Source organism: Colius striatus, chromosome 13, assembly GCF_028858725.1.
Source record: "Colius striatus isolate bColStr4 chromosome 13, bColStr4.1.hap1, whole genome shotgun sequence".
Classification (NCBI taxonomy): domain Eukaryota; kingdom Metazoa; phylum Chordata; class Aves; order Coliiformes; family Coliidae; genus Colius; species Colius striatus.
The window spans coordinates 11375885-11399747 of NC_084771.1; the positions used below are offsets into that span (position 1 = coordinate 11375885).

The 23863-nt window shown below is 57.8% G+C and overlaps 1 protein-coding gene across 3 annotated transcripts; it reads right to left on the minus strand.

Annotated features, from left to right (window-relative positions):
* Positions 1-217: 217 nt before the first annotated feature.
* On the minus strand, positions 218-12704 carry SPRY3 (sprouty RTK signaling antagonist 3). Of its 3 annotated transcripts, none has more exons than XM_062006682.1 (2): positions 12421-12704; positions 218-6969 (listed from the first exon to the last, which is right to left on the minus strand). In XM_062006682.1, exon 2 carries the CDS (start codon positions 6920-6922, stop codon positions 6002-6004), a length of 921 nt encoding a protein of 306 aa, XP_061862666.1. In that variant the 5' UTR covers positions 6923-6969; positions 12421-12704; the 3' UTR covers positions 218-6001. The 3 variants fall into 3 exon arrangements, with proteins under 3 accessions (XP_061862666.1, XP_061862668.1, XP_061862667.1); XM_062006684.1 differs by lacking the exon at positions 12421-12704 and adding an exon at positions 10863-10965; XM_062006683.1 differs by lacking the exon at positions 12421-12704 and adding an exon at positions 10492-10843.
* Between the last annotated feature and the right edge of the window lie 11159 nt (positions 12705-23863).

Here is a 23863-nt window from a genome sequence, read left to right on the forward strand (position 1 = left end):
TGCTTGAGGACCCGGGACTGAGGGAAGCTGAGATTGTTGAGGTTTTCTTTAAAGCATCAGGAGAGGGCTGCCATGGGGAGAGCTCAGAGAGGCAAAAATGATCCCCCAACACTCAGCCAGCCCACAGCAGCACAAGCCCAGTGCCCCAGGAAGGGCCCTGCCAGGGCAGGAGCCTGACTCACCCCCCAGCTGTCACAAAGACACGAGGAACACCACGTTCAAAATCAATATATATTTTTATTGAATAGTTGCTCTAAGTGGGCTTGTGAAGCCACCCATAGAATTACTTCTTTCATCTCAGCAGTGGTTCAGTAACAGTTGTTAGCTTTGCAAGAGAAGAAAACCAAACAGAAGAGGGTGCATTAAAATAAATAGGTTCTTTTTTTTCCCCTTATCTTTAAAATAAACTTTTCAAATAAATACTTTGGTTGCTTCTTTTTTCTTGTAACTATTTCTTTTATTTTCCCTTAAAAGGTACAAGAGTATTGTCAAAAAAAACTACCCAAACCAGCCATCAGGTTATAAACATATATTATACCTTATTGAAAGGAACCCAGGTGAAGACAGCCAGGGAGGGAGCTCTTTATACACTGTACAGAACGGCCTTTGTACCAACGCAACGGGGATGAAGAGGCTTCGGTTCTTGGTATGACACCCTCCTTTGAAGCCAAAGGTGATCCATCTTCAAAGGAGAGAACTCTGTGCTGAGGGCACCTGGGGAGGCAGGAGGCCACGAGGCCAGGGACTGCCCACAGAGCGTTGCCAAGGCCCGAGGGATGGGCAGGGGAAGGGAGGGAGGGGAAGGCGGAGAGCACGGGGCAGGAGGAGACCGGCCATGCCAGCTCTGGGATGACCACGTGCCTCTTGGCTGATGCTGCTGTTGGGACAGAGGGTGTGAGAAGCCAACTCCCCCAAAGGCCAGGCCAGTTGCCCGGGGTGGGTTTGGTCCTGCTCATGCTGAAGCCCTTTGGGGTGCTGCAGGAAGGTGCAGCAGGAGAGAGACCCAGCGGGAGACCTCGCGCCGCTTCCCCTGGCCCGGCCCTCGCACGTGTGCTCTGCCCCGTGGGATCTCTTCCCATCCTACATCCCTCTTACCCACAGCCCCCCTGCAAACCTTATGCCCTCAGGGGATTCTTCTGCAACATCTCCCCAAGCAGCAAAACAACCCTCACCTGCACGAGCTCCAAGAGATCCCGATGCCCACTGAGAAATACCCCAAAACAGACTGAGCCCACATGGACCAGCTGCTCACCAGCAGCCTCCAGCAGGTCTGTGTCCCATGGGCTCCTCAAGGAGGCAAGGCTGAGCTGGATCCTATAAACACCAAGAATGGGCTTTGGGGCAGGGGGGTATGTCTCTCATCTGCTACTTTCCTCACATGCTGATCACAGAAAAGTTGGACCTTCCGATACCTGAAGACCTCCCGGCTCTCTACAAACACCCTGAGACACAGAGCAAATGAGCAAAGGGGTGCTGGAAACAGGGAGTTTGGGGCACAGTGTGCTCCTTCCTCATGCAGTGCAGGCCTGCAAACCTCACAGCAGCTCCTCTCACCCCTCTGCTCACCTCTCCAAAGCAGCTGCTCATGAGCTGCTACTCTGGGCTTTGGCAGGTTTTAGTCAATGACGCTTGCCCAACAGCCTTTGGGTTCACACACGGGGATGGGGAAGAGCTAACTCAATGGAATTTTAGGGGAATCTGAGCGTAGAGTCCCAAAAAATCTTCCCCTGTGTTCTTTAAGGTATTTGGCTGGCATTTGTGTTTCCCAGGCTGATGCTTCCAGCAGCCCAAGGACCACTCCTGCCCTTCCACCAGGAGAGTTATGGGGCTGGGATGGGAAGGAGACTCCAGTTTGGTCCCCAGTGCCCCCTCCTCAGTTGTGCTGGGAATGATCCCACATTTGCAAGAAAGGACCAAGGGAAGCCTTGGAGAAAGCAAGCACCAGGGGAGCTCTGTGTGTGGACTGAGCTTTGGAGGTCTGGGTGTGAAGAGGAGGCTCCTGCACGGGGAGCAGAGCAAGGGAGCTGAGGTCTTGCTCAGTAGCTCCTGCCTCCTGCTCCTTTGGCACCTGAGTGTCTATTTCCCAGACTAAATCTGCCCTACAGCCCTGCACGTTTCCTGGCAAAGGAACCCACAACCAGTAGAGACACACAACAGAGAGAAATGCTCCCTCCATCCTTGTCAAATCCCAGGGGCACAGGGAAAACAGAGGACTCAGCATGTGACTCTCCCAGAAGAAAACCAAAAAAGACACGTCACGACAGAGAGAAACCCAAACTGCCAGGCTAAGCAGCTACAAACAAACATCTGGAGCAGATGTTATCTGAGTCATTACAGGGTGGGGCAGGAAAGGGGCTCACAACCCCAACGAAAAATTGGAGCCCTCTCTGCAGGGAAACCAAACTATCTGGCAGCGGGAGGTGGGCAGGGAGCAGGATGGATCTGCTCTGAAGATGTTAGGAAAAGCTCAGGAAAGAAAGGAGCCAACATGATCAGAAGATACTCACAGCCAGAGGAGCTCAGGCAATCAGAGCTGAGCTCCTTGGAGAGCTTCTGGCAAATCTCAACCTGTTCTTTCTGCTGAGAGCTCGCTGGGACTCCCCCAGACAGAGTAGGAAGCAGCAGCCCCACCTGAAGCCACTTGCCCCTACAAGCAGGGCAGAGGCCAACAGCTCTGAATTTCTCGAAGCCATGCAGCTGCAAGGCCTGGATGTGGCGTTGCATTTTGCCCTGAGCACAGACAAAGCCGAGCCATGTGCTGCTCTGGCAGAGCTCAGTGCCCACCCAGGGCTCTCCTCTGCTCCCATTCCCTTCCACATGGGCCATGATCCCTAAAACACATCCCTCAGGTTTGTCCTTTCTTGGAGATGAGAGGTGCAAGACTCTCCAGCCCTGCACCCAGGCTGTGGCCACATTCCCTGGTAGCAATGGGACCTGTGCACGCACCCAGAAACAGCCCAGAAGGCCACTGGCAGCAGCGCTGGCCTCCTCCCAGGCCCTGGAGGTGAATCTGCTGCAAGAGCAGTGCAGGGCTCCGCCTCAGCAGGCTGCTGCCAAGCAAAACTGGCTCTGGGGAGCTGCTATGTGGACAGCCATCTCCTCATCCATCCCACAGCCCCAGCACCTGGGGGAGGTCACCTCACGCTTGCATGACTCGGGAGGCCATGCAAAAAAATGATGAAGCTTCGCATGTTGAGTCATTCCACCATCAGGAGAGGAAGCAATGAATTGCAAAGATACAGAGGTGGTAACTAAATTTACAAGCAGGATCCATTTAAAAAGGAGGAGGAAAGAAAGAAAAAAAAACCCACCTAAATCAAAGTAGAGCAAGTTGGAAAATTCTGTTCATTAGTTTTCTTTCGAAAGTTTCAATGAACTATTTCACACTCTCACTCCAGTGAAATAGTTCCCTAAATCCTCAGTGAAAAAGGGACCTTTCTTCCCTGAAAACAAAGTTTTCCATGTTGTAGGAAGAAGGAGTTTCATCAGCACCAATAGAAGAGTGAAGGGAGTGTTCAAAAGGAAAGGTGCCTCTGGGTGGAAGTCTCTCCCCCAAGCATCTCCTGGAAGTCAGGAGCCAAACAGCACATGGATAAATACGTTTGCAGTGTGGTTTATATCTGCTGCCCCTGAGACACAGCCTGATGTCATGGGGGTGTGCACACCTACAGGGCAGCCTCTGAGAAAGGCATGGCCTTAAAACCCAAATGAATCCAGAGCCTAGAGCTGGCCTCAGAGGGTGTGTGAGATGCACAGACATGGCCCTCTCCCTTCCTAACACCAGGAGATCCTCACTGTCACCCTGAGCATCATCCTGGATTCCCCACAGCTTGCTGGGGTCTCAGCCTTCGCCCAGGGAAAGCAGGGTGAGGACTTCAGCCGTGCCCCAGGCACAAACTTCCCACCAGGGATGGGATCCATCTCCCCTTCCCCAGGGAACCACGATTCAGTGTTTGGGTCCCATCTGAGTGCAGGGCAAGAGGCCCTGCCAGAACATCATCTCATGAATAACGTTTCCAGGAGGGATGAATCACTCCCTGGAACTGCTCCTCTCTGCAACAGAAGGAGCTCGGATCAGCCCCGATTTTCAGATGGCAAATGGTACAGAGAGAGGAATCCCACCGTGAGGGTCTGCCTGCTGCCTCAGCCCACGGCCAGCACTGAATCACACCTTCCCTCTGCAAAGCAGACCCTTCCCAGGACCATCCCTAAACCCCCCTCTCCCGACTACCCAGGAACTAAAGGTTTAGGATTAGCAATAAACAGATTGGGAAATCATCACCTTCCAGCATGTGCAAGTGTACCAGGAAGCCAAACCTTGCATCTGGCACCATTCACAGCAGTATCATGAATATTATTAGTAATAGACCTACCCATCCTAACGTTATATTTATATATACAAAAATAGATCCACAGAACTCTACGGAAAGAGGTGGCCGAGGGAAAGCAAAGGGCGAGCCCTGGATGGCAGGGACTCGGTGGAAGCCAAGGGACACATTGCATATATTTCTCCAGGGGAACCATTCACTTCCCTCTGCACTCACACACCTCAGAGGAGGAAGGCAGAGAGGAGCACTGGGACACCAGCCCGCCTCCAAACCAGCCCAGGGCAACGGGGGCCACCGGGCGGTTGCAATGGAGATGGGGCTGAGTCCAGGACCAGGACGAGCTCCTTCCAACCACAGTGACTGTGTTGGGCTCATTATCATCACAGCAAGTAAAGCACGAAGCGCTGACCCTGCTCCAGGTTTCCTTCTGGTGTGCAGATGGCCCAGCCCCGGGGCTTGGGTCAGACCCATCTCCAGTTTGGCGCTGCAGGATGCCAAGGCAATGCCAGCAGGCTTGGTGGGCCAAGGGAAGAGAAGGGAGGACTCCAAGGCAACTTCTGCAGGGGGAGGAAGGCTGAGCTCCCAGCTTTTGACACCTCCTTCTGCTCTTTGCTTCCCTCCATTGCAACAGGAGCCACGGAAATCACCTCCAGGGAGTGCCCCGGGGCCGGTGCCGATTGCCAGGGAGAGCAGCACCAGTGGCAGCTCTTGACAGTTGGGTTTGGGGGTTACTTTGTGTTTTTTAAAGTGAATTCAGTGCTGGTGGAAGGTACCAGGTCGGGGCTCTCGGGGCTCGAGCACAGAGCTGGTGCCTGTGACATCTGCTCGGCAGTGGGAAGGAGCTGGGTGGCAGCTGCCATCCCACCAGGGCTTGTGCTCTGGAGGCAGCCCTTCAAGGCATTGAGAGATGAATGGCAATTTGAAACCAGCTCCTAGTTCTCAGCCAAATCCCAGAGGGGACCTTTCCCTTGCTGCAGTCGGGCAGAAGCGAGTGGGCTGGGCTGCCTCCCATAACTCCTTCCCCTGCCAGAAGGTTTCTAAAGCTTCCCACACCTTCCCTTCCTCTTTGAGACGGAAAAAAAATACGATGCCACCTCATTTTGAAGCTTTCTTGCTTCTCCCAGTGGCTTCCAAGCCTCTGCCATTGGTAGGACCCCACAGCACACGGGGGTCACCCCCTTGGGGAAAGGGAACCATGGCCACGTGAGAGAAGCCACCCACAAAAAGTGCTGGAGAGAGATAAGGGGAGAGAGGGAGAAGGAAGTCTGGCTCCTGGATGACTCTTGCAGGGGGGATGTGCCGACCTGCTTCTCCCCCACATTGCAAAGGGCCACACCACGGGACAGCAACTCCCAAATCCCTCTGAGAGCCGAGTCCTGAGTGCCCCCGGCCGCCTTTCCTCGCGGGGCCTGCTGCTCGCTCTGCCTCTGCCGCTCCCTCACCCGCCTGTGCAAACCCGCCGCTTCCCGGCAGCTCCGTGCCAGCCGCCCTGGCCCCGCAGCCTCCCCGTGCTCCCCGGGGCTGGGGCACCCCCAGTTCACCCATCTCATTCCCGGGACGTGGTGGTGGGAAGTGGGGAGCGCAGCAGAGCGGAGGGAGCCGAAGGAGGAGGAGGGTAGAGGGATGATGAGGAGGGTGAGGAAGAGGAACAAAGCTTCTCCTCCCCGGGAGGGTCATACCGGCTTATCCAGCGTCTTGGGGAAAGGCGTGCCGCTGGAGGAGGAGATCTTCCTGCAGACCGTGTTGGTGTGGCTCTGGCAGCGGCAGCCGGGTCGTTTCAGGCCGTCGTAACCCCGCTGGCAAAGTTTGAGGCACCCCAGGGTAGGAAAGTAGCAGCAGAGGCAGGGCATGAGGAGGGAGAGGAAGCTCATGGCGGCCCAGCGGGCGCAGCAGGACCCCGGCCCGCAGGAACAGGGGTCGTCGGCGCAGGTGTCCTCGTCGTCGGTGGAGCAGTGGTAGAAGAGGCCTTTGACGCAGCAGAGGCAAGTCCCGTAGTCGAGGAGGCTCTCGGGGGAGCAGAGGCAGCGCTGGTTGCAGAGCCAGCAGGAGGGGAGGCTGCGGGCGGCCGTGCAGCGCCCGCACTTGCAGCGCCCGCACTCCTCGCAGATGAAGAGGTGGCCGGGGTGAAGGGGAGGCTTCTCCGTCACCCCCTTCAGCGGGGACTCCTCGGCTTTCAGCTCCCCGGGCCTGGGCTGCGTCCGGATCAGAGAGTGGCCGGAGTGGGAGGGCGTGAGGCTGCTCAGGAGGCGCTGGTCCGAGGCCGTGGTGCTCTGGGAGACGGAGCTGGCGGTGCTGGAATGGCTCATGTGCTGCTGCAGAGGCGGCATCTGGTGCTGTTGGCTGTGGCTGCGGTGCAGGTCCTGGAAGGTGGAAGACGCCAGGCGGTCCTGGGACCACTCTTGCTTGTGCTGTGGCTGGGACAGGGAGGGGTTGGAGCGGGTTTGCTGGAAGCAGGCAGCCGGTCTCTCCACATAGTTGTTGCTGGCACGGATGGAGCGGATCTGGTCGAGGGACAGAACCTGCTGGAAGTCCTCAGCGGGTGGGTCCATGGTCTCGTCACAGCTGAGTTCAGCCACGCTGGAAGAGAGCTGCATTTCCAGGAGTGAGGAGACCCTGCGGCATCAGAGCACATCTAAAAATCCTGAAGGATGGGGCGGGAAGACAGAGAAAACACTTCTGTTACCTTTGAGAAGGTACAAACCAGGAAGCAAAGACCGGCTGGAGAACTCCTCATGAAGCCATTTCCAACAACCAGACTGAAAGAACTCAAAGCCTGAGCCTGGGGAGACTTAGGCTCGATGAGTCCAAAAGGCAAGGGCCTTTCTGTCCCTTAGAACAGGCAGGCACGACATCTCCCCGTGCTTCTGAGCTTCCCATGTCCTTCCAGAGGATTTCCCACCCCTTGCCAGCACTGACAGACCCCCCCCCCAGTCCTTTCCTTCCCCGGGGAAACGTTCCCTCTAGAGGAGGGGAAACGAAGCTGTGACTTATCCAGAGCCAGTGACAGAACGGGGAAGGGCATCTCCTCCGGAGCAGGAGACTGCTTGGGGGCTTTCCAGCCTCCCGGTGCTGCACCCAGGGGATAGGGGGGAGCTGAACACGTTTCATTCCAGGCAGCATCAGCAAGAAATCCCAACTAATGAGACCCACACATGGGCCAAGCATCCCACTGTCCCACACACAGCCCCAGCACAGCCCAGGGCCTGATTCCCCCCATCAGGAAGCTGGAGGAGGGCGGGTTTCTGTCTCAGCCCAGCACAAACACGGGGTGAAGCAGGGAGAATAGACTGTGCAGCAGGCAAGCCCCATCTTGCTCCCTGCACCGAGGCTGCTGTTGTTTGCTGTGGTGTGCAGGAAACAGCACTTCCCAAGTCCACAGAGCTGTCAGCGGCACCCGCTGTACCCAGAGGGAAGGGCAGGAGCACCCGAGGGCACCGGGCTGGGGCAGGAGGATCCTCCTGTCACACATTTCTCTCCTGTGCCCCAACAGGTTTGGCCTCGTGGCATCAGCCCCATCGCAAAAAACTCGAGCCTGGGTGAAAGCTCCAACGGAGCTGGGCAAGGAGAGAGGCAGGCAGGGGGAGGGTCTGCAGTGGAGACAGGTCTTAGCCCTTAGGAAGGAAGGAGGGAGAAAGAAACTTCCCACTTCTGCTGCCCAAACCTCCCCGGAGCATGCAGAGGACAGGAGCCTTTCCCTGCACACCAGAGCCCAGGGAAGAGCTATCCCCCAGCACTTCCAGCCCAGGTTCCAGGATCAGATACGTGCTTTCCGTGCACAGCAGCTTCCCTGGGACAAAGCCATTCTCCTCTGGCAGATGAAACGAGTGATCCCTCAGTGACACAGACATTGTCCCCGTGCTCACAGGAAGGCTCTGTTTCAGTAGGAAGCTCCCCACACGGTGCAGGGCAGGGCTTTCAAGTAGGTGAGGGGCCACAGGTAGAATCTGCTCATGCAGCAGAGAGAGGCAGAGGGAAGATTGATTTTCATTAGCTAGGCTGACCTTGAAGAGCAGGGAAAAGCAAAGGCAACTTACTTTGACTGTTCAAGCAAGATCTGGTCTCTCCCATCCCCCTCCCCGGAAAGAAAAGGCAACTGATCTGCTTAGATTTGGGTTTTTTTCCTGCACAGGGAGCCCAGCTGCCACTCCCTCTGTGTGAGCTCCAGAGAGATGCTCACCCATCCAGGGACATGTGGCAGTGAGTGAGACACAACCCCCACCATTGATTCAGACACCGATTTGTTTAAGAGAAGAACCAAGGTGAATTGGGAGGGCACAGCTGACCCAGGGAAGGATTTGTGAGCACGTTGACAGGATGAGAACGGGCCACAGAGGTGAAACAGCCTCCTGTGAGCTGTTTACCTGCTGCCACTGTGCTCCTCACCTGGGAAAGGTCTGACTAAAGCACAGGCTGGTGACCTGAAACCCTCCAGACCGCTGCAGAGATGTGGCACATCTCAGCCTGCAGCTATGACCATGCAGAGTGGAGCAGAGAGTAACCTCAGCAGGTTCCCACATCTCTCATGACCCAGATCCCATCTTGGGCTGGGATTGTTCAGGGGACCTTGCTGATTGACACCAGGGAGGAAATGCTCACATCTGGCTGTCCATCCCCTCCATCCTGGGATTCGGCTGTGCTTGGGCAGGAGGACTCAGCCAGAGCGACCCAAAGGGAGAGGCTGAGGCAGTGGAAGGTGCCACTGTGATGGAGGCAGTGGAACTGGGAGATAAACAGCAAGCAAAGGGCAGTACATTTGCACCCAAGCCTGTACACCAGCAGCCCTGGAGCTCAGGAGACATGAGGAGCTCCTGGAGCCATGGAACAGAAGGAGTGGCACAGGGGACTCTGTGAGGGGGGACAGAGCCCTGGGGACAGCAGGCAGAGGGAGGAGTGGGCAATGGGGCCAGGCAGTGCACTGCAACCCAGACACTTCTAATCTGGGTCTAGGGCTTGGACACAGCATCCTGGGCAAGACAGGACCTGGGAGGACACCAGCACTGAGCCATGGCCCCAGCCCTCCTGCACCCACAATCACAGGGTGCAGGGACACAGACATGCAGCCCAGAAGGTGGCAAAGGTCCCCCTGGGACCCAAGGGGATATGAGCCAGAAGATATGTGAGTCCTCCAGTCCAGTGGGACGGGGAGAAGAGGGACTGAATGAGCAGCTGGGACCCCACTCCTGCCCCACTCACCCCTCGGGGAGCCCAGTGCCCCCAACTCACTCCCAGCCCTTCCTGCTCCAGCCCATCCCGGGGCTGCAACCGGTCCGTCCCCGGCTCGCACTGCTCCGACCATCCCCGAGGCACTGCTGCTCCCCTCCCTGCCTACCTGCCCGTCGGGGCGGGGGCCGGGGCAGCGTGTCCCCAGCCTCCTCCTCCTCCTCACACCCTGCCTGCGAGCCCGGCATGCCAGCCCCGGAAACCCGGCCAGCTTTATGGCCGCCAGCAGCCCCAAACATATAAAGTTCGTGTGATAATGGGCCAGAGGAGGGATCGTAAAAGCAAATGATTTACAAGCTGGAGGTGGCTGGAAGCCGGGGACGAGCTGCAGGGGGCGCCCAGGTGGGAGAAAAGCGCTTTTTCCCCTCCGGAGGGACCCCCTCACCCTGTCCCTGGTGGAGTGGGCTGGAGCGGGGCAGTGGCAGGAGGCTGATACCCCAGCCCACGCGTGTCCCGGGTCCGCAGCTCCCGGGCACAGCCGCGCCATGTGCCGCCCCCCCCCCAGCCCAGCTCTCCGTGTGACACGGCCCACGCGTGGCTCGGAGCCCCCAGCCCCGCACAGCCCACGCGTGCCTGCACCCCGTCCGTGTTCAGGACGCCCCAGCCCCGCCGTGAGACTCTGACCACGCGTGACTCTGACCCCAACCCCATCGCGCGCACCCCACCGCGTGTCCGAGATCCCAATCCCCGCCTCACCGCACACCCACGGCCCCGTGCACGTCCAGAGACCCTCGGCAAACAGCCCACGCGTGCCTAGGGACCCCCCGTCCCCTCGACGCGAGCTGCCCACGCGTGTGTACACCCGCACGCGGCGGGCCCCCACCCCGCCTCTACCCACCCGCGCTGCCAACCCCACGCGTGTCCCCTCCCCGTCCCGCAGCCCCGCCGGGCGCAACCCACGCGTGTCCCTTCCCCGTCCCGCAGCCCCGCCGGGCGGACTCACCCCGCCGCCGCCTCCTCCGCCGGTCCATCCGAGCGCCGAGCCCGGCCGGGGAGCCAGCCCCGGGGCAACCGGCCCGGCCCGGGAGCTTGGGCTACCTAAGGGCGAGCGGCGGCGAGCATGGACGCGGGGCACCGCCCGCCCCCCCGGCCCCGCAACCGGGCCGTGCTCCGCGCCCCGGGGAGCGGGGCCGGGCGGGGAGCCCGGGAGGGCTGCCCGGCTCCGGTGCGTGAACGCAGGCGGGTCCCCGGCGCTCCTTGTGAATGGGGGCAGCGCGGAGGATGGGAGGGAGGGAGGGGTTTCTGGCTGCCCGTTAGCATCTCTCCCTCTCTCTGCCGCTCGCCTTTCCCGGAGCTGGAGCTCTTAACGCTTACCGAGGTGGCGTCATCCCGCTGAAATGGAATCGGCCCATTAGCGGTCCCCATAGAGCCCTCGGCATCCGCTCCCCAGATAATGACGGCAACAGAGCCGGCCGCCGCGCCGGGGCCGCGGGAGGCTGCAGCCGCTATTTCAACACGTCCCTCATCCCCCCCCAGCACACAGACACGCACACGCACACACACACCCCGCGCCCCCCCCGGGACGGCATCGCCGCACCCCGACCCGTCGTCCCCACGGGGACAGCCGCGGTGGTACCGCGCCGTGCCCGGTGGTCGTGGGGTGGGGGGGTCGGGTCGGGTTTGGCTGCCAAGGGCCGGGGTGGACACTCAGGCGCTGGTCCCTTGGGCCAAGTTGCTTGATCTGGAAACGTCTGTGAAACGGGCACAGATCCCTGTCCCCTCTGCAGCCCCCGTCCATCCCCCCCACTCCTTAGCAGGCATCCATAGCAGCCCAGGGGCTGTCTACCCCCAGTACCACCAAAAAGTCTGAAGTCACACCAGAAGCTCAGGGCAGAGAGGCTGGAAAGGGGCTTTTTTGTACCCAGACCCACAGAGCCAGCCCACACACAGCCTACCTCAGGCTTGAGGTTCTAACAGGACCTGGACCTTCTGGCCCAGACATTTCCCTGTGTCCCTCCTCGTGCTGCTTTCTCCAAGGCAACAACTGCTGCTCAGGAGCAACAAGGAGCCCTGTGATGCCCCTCAGCCGCAATTATAAATGTTTGGGACCTAGTTTGACAGTCCCACAGACACAAGGCCTCTCCTTGCTGACACTAGACACCAGCTACAGACCCCACAGGAGCTTCCCCCTCACTTTATTCCTCTCGGTCCTTCCAGGCTAGTCACCCATCCCTTCTGGTAGCACTGAGCACATGAGCAAAGCGACATTGCCAGCTCAGGGAGGGGTTAGAACCTGCCTCAAAGAAGTGAAGCTGAAGCCATCAAGCCCTCAAGCATCCCAGGTAGGTGCCCAGCAGCACGGGCACCCACTCCCTGGGGCAGGGAGCTCGGTGTTCCTGCAACAGGCAACGCAGGATCTGGGTGCATGAGAGAAGGGGGTGAAAAAAACAGCTCTGTGACTTGTTACTCTAACAGATGGGCATAAGCCAGGGTGATCCCACTGCCCTCGGAGCTGGTGGCAGCAGGAGCACTGGTGCCCTCCCCAGCAGGGGCCAGTGAAGTGAGTTCTCCCTGCCTGGTACCCAGCCGAGCCTTTCCAGGCTCATTTTTGGGCATTTTTAGGCTGAGCGTTTCTCCATCGCCACAGGATCCTGCCAGAGATGTTTCTCCAGCAGGAGTTTCTCCAAGAGGAACGAGTCCCTGACAGCATCTCTGAGCCCCAGCTACAGCCTGGAGCCTTAACACCGCATGTCGCTGCGCTCCACGAGCCCCTCCTCTCCTCCCCATCGCTCCCAGCTCCGTCTTTAAAGGCACAGAAAGGGACCGAGCTGCCCGATTCCCAGCCACTGCCAGCTGGCTGTGGGCACCTGACTCCTAAAAAAGCACGTGTGGTGTCCCCTCTTTCTCCCAGCCCAAAATCTCTCACTCCCACCTTGAGGTGCCGGTGCTTGAGGCTCCCCTCCTCTGACTCGCAGCATCCCGAGCGCAGCCCGCGTCGTGCTCAGCCAGCACCGCTTTATCCCTCACCCGCTGCCGAGGGAGGGCTGAAAAGGCATGAATGCAGCAGAGAGACCGAGGCAAGTGGGAGGGTGGGAAGCAGAGGGAGAATAGCAGCCTCCTGGTGAGTTATTGACCGCAGCATCTCTGAAGAGGAGGGCTGGGAACCCGAGTGCGTTTGCAAAGCAGAAAAGTTCAGAGGCGCTCCCAAAGGAGGGGTCTGGGGCAGAGCCTCTGCTGGGGTTTTGGCTGTTGGAAGAGGGATGTGATCCCCTGACAAGGCACAATATGACCCGTGTCAGAGGAAGGTGTGAAACTCGGTCACATTTCTGATCATCTCTCCCCGTGTGGGCTCTGTGGGAGCGAGTGGCTGCCCCTGAACAGAAGCTTTCACATCCCTGAGCAGCTCCAGCTGTGCCCCACACACCGCTGCCTCTGCCTCTTCACAGCCACCACCTGCAGCTGATCCCAGCTCCTCTTAACCGAGCTTTTGAACTGGTTTCACTCCTCCTTCCAGTTTCCATTACCTTTGAACCTCTCAAGTGCTCTTTGGGGTCTCGCCTAAAGAGATGGGAAGAGAAGCAGTTCCCCCGGGTCCCATTCTATGCCTTTATTTTAGAGGCTGTCAGCACAGCTCCTGCCTGCGACAGCTGATAGCACCAAGATCCAGGCACTGAGATGGCAGCAGAGCCGGCATCCCCACTCTGCAAGTCCTCAACGCTTGTTGCAGATCTCTGCCTCGGAGCAACCCTCATCCCTGGCAATCCCCACAGATCTCTGCCTTGGAGCAACCCTCATCCCTGGCAATCCCCACCCCCTCCCAGCAATTCCTCCCTGTTTTGCTCTTCCCACTCCCTCCACATACCCTCAACACCACAAACAAACAAAAAAACTGTTGCCCCTCATCAAAAAAAGAGTTTCTCTAGATGCACATGTGTGTTCACAAACCCAAAAGAGCTAAATCTGGAGCCTGGAGAACTCAGCTGTGATTTTAAAGCAGCCGGGAGAGCTCGGCAGCGTTCCCCAGGCAGGTTGTCCACCTGCCTCTGCGCCCTGATCCTGCCTGTGCAAACAGGGGGACAATGAAGAGCTGTGAATCAGTCTGGAAGTGAATGGCCAGGAGGAGAATATCCCAGGGCACAGCTGAAGATGTACGATCTCCTCTGATGCTCTTAGCCAAGCTCAGGTACAGGGGGAGGGCAAATCCATCTTCAGGTAAAGATGATGCAGGGAGGGGGAGAAGGAGGGCAAAAAAAAAAAGAGAGGGTAATGAGAACATGCAATTTCCCTGATTAAATCAGGCAGAAACAATGAGGTGCTGGTGCCCTCTAATTTTTAGATTCACAGATTTTAGGGTCAGAAGGGACCATGATGTTCATCTAGCCTGACAGTCTGTATTATGTAAAAGCCACTTGAAGACAGACAGTGCCACTCGCTTTCTAGAAGCAACAGCAAGTGCTGGGCAACTTGCTAAAAGACTGAGCTTCTCCTCAGCTGGAGGGACAAGTTGGCTCCCAACACGTTTCAATACAGAGGAGGGCAGGTACATCCACCCCACCAGACCCAAGCTGAAGCTGACCAGACGTCAATGCTGAGAGAGAGAAAACATCCTTTCCCCTCCACATCACGTAGTTCCTTCGCCCAGCAAAGAGGGATAAGCAAGGTAGAAAAATTAAAACAACAACCCCTTCCTTGCTGTTTTGTTTTTTCCTAGTCCCAGGGGAAAGAAAAAGGCCCTACAGACATCCTGTCCCCGACATGTCTCCCGGCCGCTTTGGTGTAACCCCCCTTCATCTGCAGCCACGCAGCTTCGTAGCAACCAGAGCTGAGCCTGACCCGCCGTGTGAGCCGGCTCCTGAGCTCCTCGCTCAGCCCGCAGCACCGCGGGGGTGTAGTCATTGACTGCAATGTGAGTTTCCCTCTGAAGATGGAGCCAGGCAGCATAAAACATCAATAAAGAGCTCAGGATTCGTCCCTTTAATGAGCTGAGATTGTAACACGCTGGCGGAGCTCGCCAGCAGCTGCCCATTCTGTCAGGAGGAGTAGATGCTGCCGGAGAAGTGTTAAGTGGGTCCTGCTGACTCATCGATGCAGATGGCTCGTCCCCGCGCCGTGCCCAGGCAGGAGCTGCCGTCTGGGGGAGCATCCAGCGCAGTACCCCGAGGTGTGAGCCCATGGGAGGGTGAACACACAAGCAGGTGTATTGGGGTGTTTCCCTCTACATCCCATTGTGCAGAGCGAGCGCTGAGTGTGGGGCAAAGCCCCTCCATGTGCCAGTGCATTGACACGCTCCCTGAGCTCCCACAGCAGCTCTTCTTCCACAGAAAAGCTTTTTATCCCTGCCAGGTCCCTCACCCAAAGCCACATCACCCTCCAAGCGCAGAAAGCAGAGGGATGACATGACTCAAGTGTGGTCGAGCTATGCACTGCAGAGACCCCATCCCTGGGCAGGGAGGGTAGAGCCAGGCAGTGTGTTAGGTGCAGAGATGTGAGGGGGCAGGGGGCATCCTGTCCTTACAGGGGTTGCCTTACTGGGAATTCACATGCTCCAGGTCCCTGGAAGGCCTGGCAGCCACTCAGACACACATTCTGCCTGTGGTACGTGCAGGCAGCTCTGGAGCTGGAGCCTGGCTGGCTGCACAGGGTCCTGCCTCAATGAAGAGCAAGGGCACAGAGTTAAAGGCTTCTCCTTCCTATTAGGAACGGTCTGTCTTTGGGGAGCCAAAGCTTGAGGTCTGTGTGGGGTGCCATGGATGGGTGATGAGCATTTCCCTACCCAAACCTCACTGCTACATCCTGAGGAATCAAGTACCAAAGGACTCTGAATGTCCTCAGAAAGCCCACAGAGCACTAGTCTCTTGCCAACTTGACCTTGCAGCCTCTGTCTCTATAGCACCTTCAACCCCTGGCTGGATGGGAACACGATGCTCCCATGACCCTTTTCCATCCCCCAGCCCTCAGGACTATCTCTCTCCCTGGCTTCTCTGCCCTATGTTCTCTGTGATGTTTCCCCACCATCCTGATCTTTCCTAGGAGCAGTCCCCACCCACAGTTTCACATCTTCAGCCTTTCCAGAGGTCCCAGGCTGAACTCTGCCACATCTGTGGGATATCTCTCTCTCAGGGGCCCAGGAGTGCTCAGTTCTCCACAGACCAGCACCAAATGTTCCAGCAGCAAATGCTCCACCTCTTCTTCCCCTCTAAGCCCAAGCACCTGACCCAAGCATCCTCCTTCACTCTGGTACTGCTCTTCCCACTCCAGTCCGAGCCCTCCTCTTAGACCCCACTGAGCAGAACTCACTCCTGGGGGGTGGAGGCAGCAGGCAGGGGGAAGGGCAGCAGCTCCCCCCCAATTCCTTTGCCTTCAGCACTTTGAGTTCCCGTTTCAATGTCACTTTAACTTGGGCGCGTGTGCCGGGGAGAGAGGCTCGGTATTAAATTGCCAATCTGGTCACATGTTGCCGGGGATTTGGCCGTAGCTAAGCAGCACCACCCCCGCATTCACTTTTTTGGCTGGTGACTCCTCTGCTCGGCGTAAGGCAGAGCCGGGGAAGAGCAGGAGGAACCAGAGGGGGAAGGAGGGGAAAAAAAAAAGAGAGGAAGGAAAAAAAGAAGCAAGCAGGCAAGTGCTTGTGAATGTCAGGAGCTCCTCGGCTGAGGGTGTGACAGAGAGCCTCCCCCTCCAAACTCGCTCCGGGTGAGAGCCAAAGAGAGAGGATTTCATTAGGATCTGGTAGCAGGCTATTTTCAGAGCTGACATCCTACCCACGGCTAAAAATAGCTGGTCCCCTCCACGCAAACCAGGGTTTCTTCTCTGTTAAACTTTAATAAACCTCGGCAAGGCTCAGACCTTGCTGTCTCCCCACACTTTGCTCCCTTGCTTGCTCTGCTCCCCTTCCATCATCCCTCGGCCATCCCTCACTCCCTGCTACCCAGGTGTCATCTCCCACCTGGTCCCACCTGGCAGCGACCAGAGTGGAGCTGCCACTGTGATGGGGCAGGGGGTGCAGGGGGCTGGGGTCACCTCTGTCCCCAAAGCAGCATCCTGTACACAGTGCCAGGGACTTTGGGAGGCCAAGCAGGCAGCGAGGGTTTGAGACCCCCCAAGCTGCTGCCAGGTATAGGCGGGGAGCCTCAAGCCTCCCTCCAGAGCTCAGTCCCACTCCCAGAAGCTGTCGGAGTGCCCCAAAAGGAGGGATCACGCACTGCACCCCAGCAAGGTCCAAAACCACAGCCCAGCTGCAGCCCCAGAGCATCCTCTCCACCGAAGGAAGGTGCTTTGCTTTGATGCCTGACGCTGATGCTGGATCTAGCACTCAGCCGCAGTCACCTCTAAGAGGGCTCTCCTAAAAATCCTGCCTAGCCTAAAAACCCCAACCCTCCCCCGGGCCCGGGAGCCAGTGCTGCTGCTAGCCCTCCTCTCCGAGGGGCTGCTCACAATTCCCTCCCTTCATTAGCACTGCCACCTCGGAGGTATTTATAGCCAGCCTACCCCCTTCTCCGGGCTTTTGAAAAGACACCACCAATTTAACTCCTTCCCCTGTTCCTCTTGACTCCAGCTCAGCCTAGCAGCCCGAAATCCCATATCCTGGAATAAACAACCTCTACAGAGACCTTCCCTGCTCAGTGCATGCACCTTCCTTGTCCCAGCCCCAAATCTTCCACTTCCTTGCAGTCCCAGCAGAGCTGAGCCTCAGCAGAGGCTGTAGCCGGTCTCTGCTGCACTTAGGATGGAGCAGAGCTTCACCTCCTTGGCTACCCAAAACAGTGGGGAAGGGATCTGTCCCCACCAGAGCACACCCCTTCCACTGCATCTCCAGGCAGGAGCAGAGCCTGGCACACAGTGGGGAACATCCCGGACGATGGGCACCGGTCTCACGGGCTCAGCCCCGCGCCCGCCAGCACCATGGGCTCCGCTTTGCCTTCTCCCTCTGCCCCGTGCCGGGTGCGCGCCGGCCCTGCGGAGGCCCTGGCCGCCGGCCAGCCAGCCATTTCCTGGTAATCTAATAGCTGCAGCAGATGAACCGAAAATGCATTTCCTGCCACCCTGCTGTAAAATTGTTATTAATGCAAGGAGAGAAGGCAGCGCTGGCTCGCGCTGGCCCGGGGCCGCGGCGCAGCGGAGGGCAGCGGGGATGAGGCGCGGGTGGGTCTGGGCAGAGCAGCCGGGACCACGGGGATGGCAGCGGTGCCCCGGTGATGCTGCGAGGTTGGGGATGTGGGGCTGTATCCTCCACCGACAGCATCGCAGCGTGCGGAAACTGAGGGAGCGGCGAGGGAATTGCATCCCATGGAAGTAGAATTGGGCAGAGGTGCCCAGGGCTGCCTCTGCCGTGAGGGGGGTGGCAAGGTGGGCTCAACATCCCCCTCGACCGTTCTCTCCAGCCGTGTCCCTGAAAGCTAAATGAGACGGGATCGCCGGTGCTGCGGCTCCTTCCCCCTCGTGCTCCCTCTCCGGGGAGGATCCCGGACAGCAAAGGCAGCGCGGAGGGGATGGGGCAGGGGAGAGGAGCCGGTGTGCCCTGGCAGATGGGCACCGAGAGGGGAGGATCCGTCACATATCCTCGCTGCCCTCCGCACGGCATCACCTCGTCACCTCATTCATCTCCTGCCTGTCTTGGTGGCCTGGGCTGACCCCTTCCCGGCCGGTGTCCCGGTTAAAATCGCCCATCCAGGTGCTGCTGGGTAAGGACCAGCCTATAGCAGCAGGTAAACAGTGACCCCCGGAGCTGAGTCTGCGGGGAGGGAGCAGCCACGCGTGATGGGGAGGGAGGAGCAAGGGGCTGGAGCTGGGACACGCGTGGCCTCGCCGCTCCGTTTCGGCAGCACTTGCTGTGTCCCCACACGATCCACAGCCCTCAAGGGCTTTGCGAAGGACCCGCGGGGCCAGCAGGCAGCTCAGCACCCTCCAGCAGCCCCCTCCCCACTCCCTCCCAGCCCCACCGCGCCGTGTCACCGCCCCGGGGCGCTGCGGGGAAGGAGCGGTCGGCAGCCCCGGGGCCGCGGAGCCGGAGCCGCCAGGCGCAGCCCTTTTGCCACCTGGAGCCTGTTCCCTGCGCCGAGGCAGAGCTAAATTGGAAAAACACACACAATGACCTCTTGTGGAATGTAGTATGAATATTTGATAGGGCTAATGTAATCATATCCAATCGATACAGGCAGGAATATCTCTCTCTTTGCCCCCACCCCCGCGCTCACTCTGCTCTGTCCCTTCCTCTCTCTCCCTCTCTCTCCCTCGCTCTCTCTTTCATTAATGCATTCTCCACTTTACATTATTTATCAACTTCCTTCCTTTTTTTTTATTTAGAAAAAATAAATTAAATAACAGTGGTTCTGGGGAGGCTCAGGGCCTCCAGCCTCGGCAGGGCACCTCTGGAGCTGGCACAAACTGCTCTGACCTTCCCTCACCTCCCTGCCTTTCCTCTGCCGACACGGAGAGGCTCTGTCCCAGACCCCGCAGAGCTGGCCGCCTCCAGGGAGAGCCCACGGCGTTCTGCTGGGCAGGTTTGAGGGGGGAAGCCCCGACTGCAGGGCTGTGCCCTCCCCACAGCTCCTGGGGCCCGGCCGGGTGGGAGAGGAGCCACAGCCTGAGACCGCAGTGCAAGGGATGGGCCATAAGGATGGGGCCGGGGAGCCTGTGCAGGAGGCGTGGGGCAGACCTGGAGACGTGGGACGTGGCTTCTAGTGGGGCTCCAACCCTCAGCTCAGACACGTGGAGCTACTGAGGTGCTGGATTTAACGGGCTCTGTCTCTGTGTGGCTTTCACCTGACTCATCTCCTCTCACTGCTGGGAGAGGCTGATCTCCTCCCTCACCAAATATCCCCTGTGGGGCAGGAAGAGCATCCACCTCCAGCACAGGAGGGGAAATTTGGGCTCCATAAAGGTTGCCCTTTGCCCTGTCTCCACAGGGAGGCATAGCATGGTGCAGATGCTGCTCCACACCTACACCAGCACCCAGGGTGTCTATCCCTCCAGGGACACCCTGTTTTCCCAGGGGAACAATATGAGGCTGAGGGTTTTATCATTTTCCATGAGTGCAGGGTGTGAGGGCAGCCTGGGAGGGGACCTGCTGCTCCACAACAAACACACAGGCAATAAAGTTCAAAGGAAGGACTTGTCTTTGTCCACACTGCTCAGCTCCTCCTTTTCTGGAGGCTATCACCAAACATTTTCACAGAAATCAGGAAATTCAGTCAGTTCATGGGTCCTGAGACCTTCTGGAAGGTGCAACGGCCCATTGGCAGCCTGCAGTGAATTGGGGAGGATCCTTCCCTCTCCTATGCCTCAGGAGAAGGGGAAGAGGTTGGCCCTTGCTCTCCAAGATGCCATGATCCAAAGCATCTTCATCAGGGATCAGAGGTTAGGCTGGAAGGTGAGTGATGATCCAACCTTAATGTTGGATGTAGCTTCCCCCCCACTGCTGGTATCCCCAGGCAGATCAGGGGACATTTGGGCTTTCAGCTGGGAATGAGCTTGAGAGTATTGTGGGCTCCCTGGGGAAAACATATCCATATCCACCTGGGTCTGTTTGGAGAGACCAAAGGACTGCTCACCCCAAGGCAGAGAGGGCTCAGGGTTTCCTGCTTCCTCACTGAGGGGTTTCCAGAAGGATCCCACAGAGCTGCTGCATTTCCCCACCACTGGATCTTATGAGCCAGGGCTGCTGAGGGCACAGAGGAGGAAGAGCCACCCAGGTCTCCCAGAAGAACACAGTGGTGGTGGGGACCTCAGGGACTGTGACAGCTCTCCCCAGGTGATCCTCCCCCTGTGCTCACGCCCAGCTGCCGTCACACGTGTCACTGCTGCCCAGCTCTGGCTCGTGCTCCCCTCACAGCTCAGTTTTGCTGAAGCAGTAAAATCGATAATGGCCGTCTGCTGCTGGCCAGAGCTGGAGGGGGGAGCAGACAGAGGCTGAGGCGAGGTGGAGAGACAGGGAAGGAGCCGGGGGACCCCAGGGGCTTGGGGAAAGGCAGCAGAGCCACGTGTCAGGAGAAGGTTTGGATGGAGGAGACCTGCAAGGGCTTGTCTCCCATCCCCAGAGGGTCTGAAGGATGCACAGTGCCTATGCAACCCCCTCCCCCCACCTCCCACCCCCCTGGCAGAGACCCATCTGCACTAGACACACGGGAACCAACAGAGACTCTGCCTTAATGCGAATCACTTATTGACCCTGCAGAGCCGAGGGCGGAGGAAGCCTGAAAGGAGGAAGTGTAGGGAAAGAGCTCCAATTAGCAGCATCAAGGCTATATATTATCCTCTGGAAGAAGTGCCCAGGCCAGCAGGCACCAAGCCAGCACAGTGGCTGCTGTACTGTGTGGTGCTGGGGAGGACTTGGCCTTGCAGACCCCCCCAGAGCATCCCCCACTTGCTCCCCAGGAAAGACCCGCATGCTCACCCTCCTCCACAGCTCAGGGTGGCCACCGTGGCAAGAGCACAGGGTTGGGAGAAGGGAGACAGAGACAAGGAGCCCACCAAGAGGCTACAGGGACAAGTAGCAGAGACAGGCAGAGACTTTCCTTCTTGGCCCCTCATGCTCACCTCTCTGGACCACAGATGCCCACAGTGCTGCTCAGCATCATTTGAGTGGTTCCCTCTCACTTTCCCAAGGCCTTCAGATGTTGCAACATGGGGTTGTAGCAAGGTGAGGACTGGTCTCTACTCCCAAGAAACAAGTGACAGCACAAGAGGCAACAGCCTCAAGTTGCACTAGGGGAGGTTTAGACTGGAGATCAGAAAGAACTTTCTCAGAGAGAAAGAGAGATCTATTAAGCATTGGAATGGGCTGCCCAGGGAGGTGGGGGAGTCCCCAGCCCTGGAGTTAGTGCCAAGCTGTGGAGCTGAGGTGCTGAGGGGCAGGGGTTAGTGGTGGGCTGAGCAGGGTGAGGTGTGATGAGCTTAAAGGGCTTTTCCAACCAAAACAACTCTGTGATTCTGAGATGTCTATAAGATGACACCAGAGCAGGGTGGAGAGAACCTGGACCACAGCTCTGTGAGCTGGTGAGGAACACTCTCCCTGCCCAAGGGTGCAGAGGCCATGGCAGCACAGGACTCCAGGCACAGGTGAGCAGCCAGGAGCGGGGCTGGGAGCGGGGCTGGGAGTAGGGCTGGGAGCGGGGCTGGGAGTAGGGCTGGGAGTAGGGCTGGGAGCAGGGCTGGGAGCGGGGCTGGGAGCGGGGCTGGGAGCGGGGCCGGCCTTTCCCAGGCTCTGCCGTGCTCCACGCTCTGGTTCCCGGCCAGTTTATCAGCCACTGGAGCACAACCAAGGCAACATCAGCCAGGGCAGAACAAACAAACATCCGAGTTTCGGCTTCCTTCCTTCCTTCTAATAACTCCCCCCCTCCACCAAGAAAAAAGAGAGAGAGAAAGGGAAATTGAATCTTTTTTTAAAACCCCGAAAGAAGCCAAACAAACAAGCATTTGTGTCTCCATGGGGACATGATGCATTCTTGGGAGTGAGAGCTTGGCCTCAGGGAGAAGTAACGCTGGAGCAGCAATGCCAGTGATATGAGTGGCCCCATGGGCAGCCCACCCTGTGCCAGGAGGGATTCACGTCTGTCCCTCAGCTCAGACAGCCCTCAGGTTGAGCACCCCCATTGCAGCTTTGCTTCAGGTTTTAGCTCTTTTTCTTAAAACACTTGCATGCTCCAGGTTTTCCTGCTGAGTTCCATTCCCTCAATCTTCTTGAGATCACTGAGCAATGTCACTGTAAGAGACAGATGTTTAGAGGTGACTTTAGTCCTAATAAATGTCATGAAAGGAAACAGAAGGAGCAGAAAGGCTCAATCACTTATCACACATCATAAAATCCCCCTGGACTCTTAACAGCCACGTTTCACCAGTTCCTAGCCTACCTAAAGGGACAGTCCTGGTGGGTAAAAGTTGTTTTGCTCTTTGTATTTCACTACAACAGCCTTGCAGCAGGGGAAGGTTAGGACCAACCAGCAACTGGAGCTCCACAGTCCTGCCTCTTGCCTTTTCTAAAAGGTCCTCAGATTTCCCCCCCACCTTGCTGTGCCATGTCATCCATGATGGGTGTTTAGTTGGGTTGAGTTGGGCCATGTTGCATCATTTGGGTTGTGTTGTGTTACTCTCATTGATTTATGTTGGATCATTCATGTTGTGTTGGGTCATTTGGGTTGGGTTTGGTTGGGTATATCACGTTGGATTAGATTGTTGGGTCATTTGTGTTGGGTTGGGTTTGGTTGCATCATCCATGCTGGCTCAGGCTGGGTTGGGTTGGGTTGGGTCATTTGTGTTGGGTCACTCACATTGGCTTGAATTGTGTTGGGTGATTTCTGTTGGGTTGAGGTGGTCTGGGCAGCATTATTCAGGTTGGGCTGTGTTGGGTTGAGGTGTTCTCTGGGTGGGATCATTCAGGTTGGGTTGGGGTTGTGTTGGGTCATTCATATTGAGTTGGGTTGAGGTGGTCAGGACAGCATTATTCAGGTAGGATTGTGCTGTTTGAGCTGCTGGATGGTGCCACTCAGGCTGGGCTGGATGCACATCAAAATGAAACAGCTCCTACACCCACACTGATATTTTTCAGAGCTTTTGTCCCACAACCCATTTCCAGGAACATCCCCATCTCCTCGGCTGCCCTTTGTTCTTGCTGCTCTTGTGGAAACTGACACATTTCCTCTAAAACACAAATTCCCTGTCCTCATCTGTGGAAACACTTCTTTTTTGGACAAGCTTTTGCCAGTGCAGCAGCCACGTGTAGAGTGGAACTTGCGTGTGCCTGCATGTCACAGAAAGCATCGCTTGACCTCAGCGCCGGCACCACCTCTGAGAAACCCCCTTGGGTTGATGAGCCTGATTTCTTGCCCTCCCTGGAGGGAGCCCAAGGGAGGATGCAGCTGTAGGACACGGAGTCCCTTTCTCCCATGGCACGGGGCCTGGCGGGGCCTTTCCCAGGCAGAGGGCTAATTGTGGATCCTCGGGGCCGGATGCGGTGCCTCGTCACCAGCAGTGCCCCTTCGAGAAGGGAAGAGCATTGTGTGGGCTGTTGCTTTTTTTACTCCTGCTTGTGACCCCAGGAGGAGCCCGTGAGTGAGAGCTGCTGTCAGAGGAAGAGAGGAGAGAAGAAGAAGGGGCAGAAAATTCCCAGATCCCAACTGTCCCTGGGAAACCCCCAGAAAGCTCACAGGCACTTTCTTTCCCAGCACACAAGACCCCATGTGCTGGGGCCAAGCAGCAGGTGCACATCTGGAGCATTGGACAGCTGGGGAGGTTCAGCAGATGGCCAGAGCACGTCTGAGGGAGGTTGCTCAGCTCAGAGGCTGTGTTAAAGGGGCTGCAAAGTGCCAGGGCATGGTGGGATAGGGGTCAGGGCTTCCTACAAGGACCACAGTGCAGAGGAGAGGTGACAGGCACTGCCC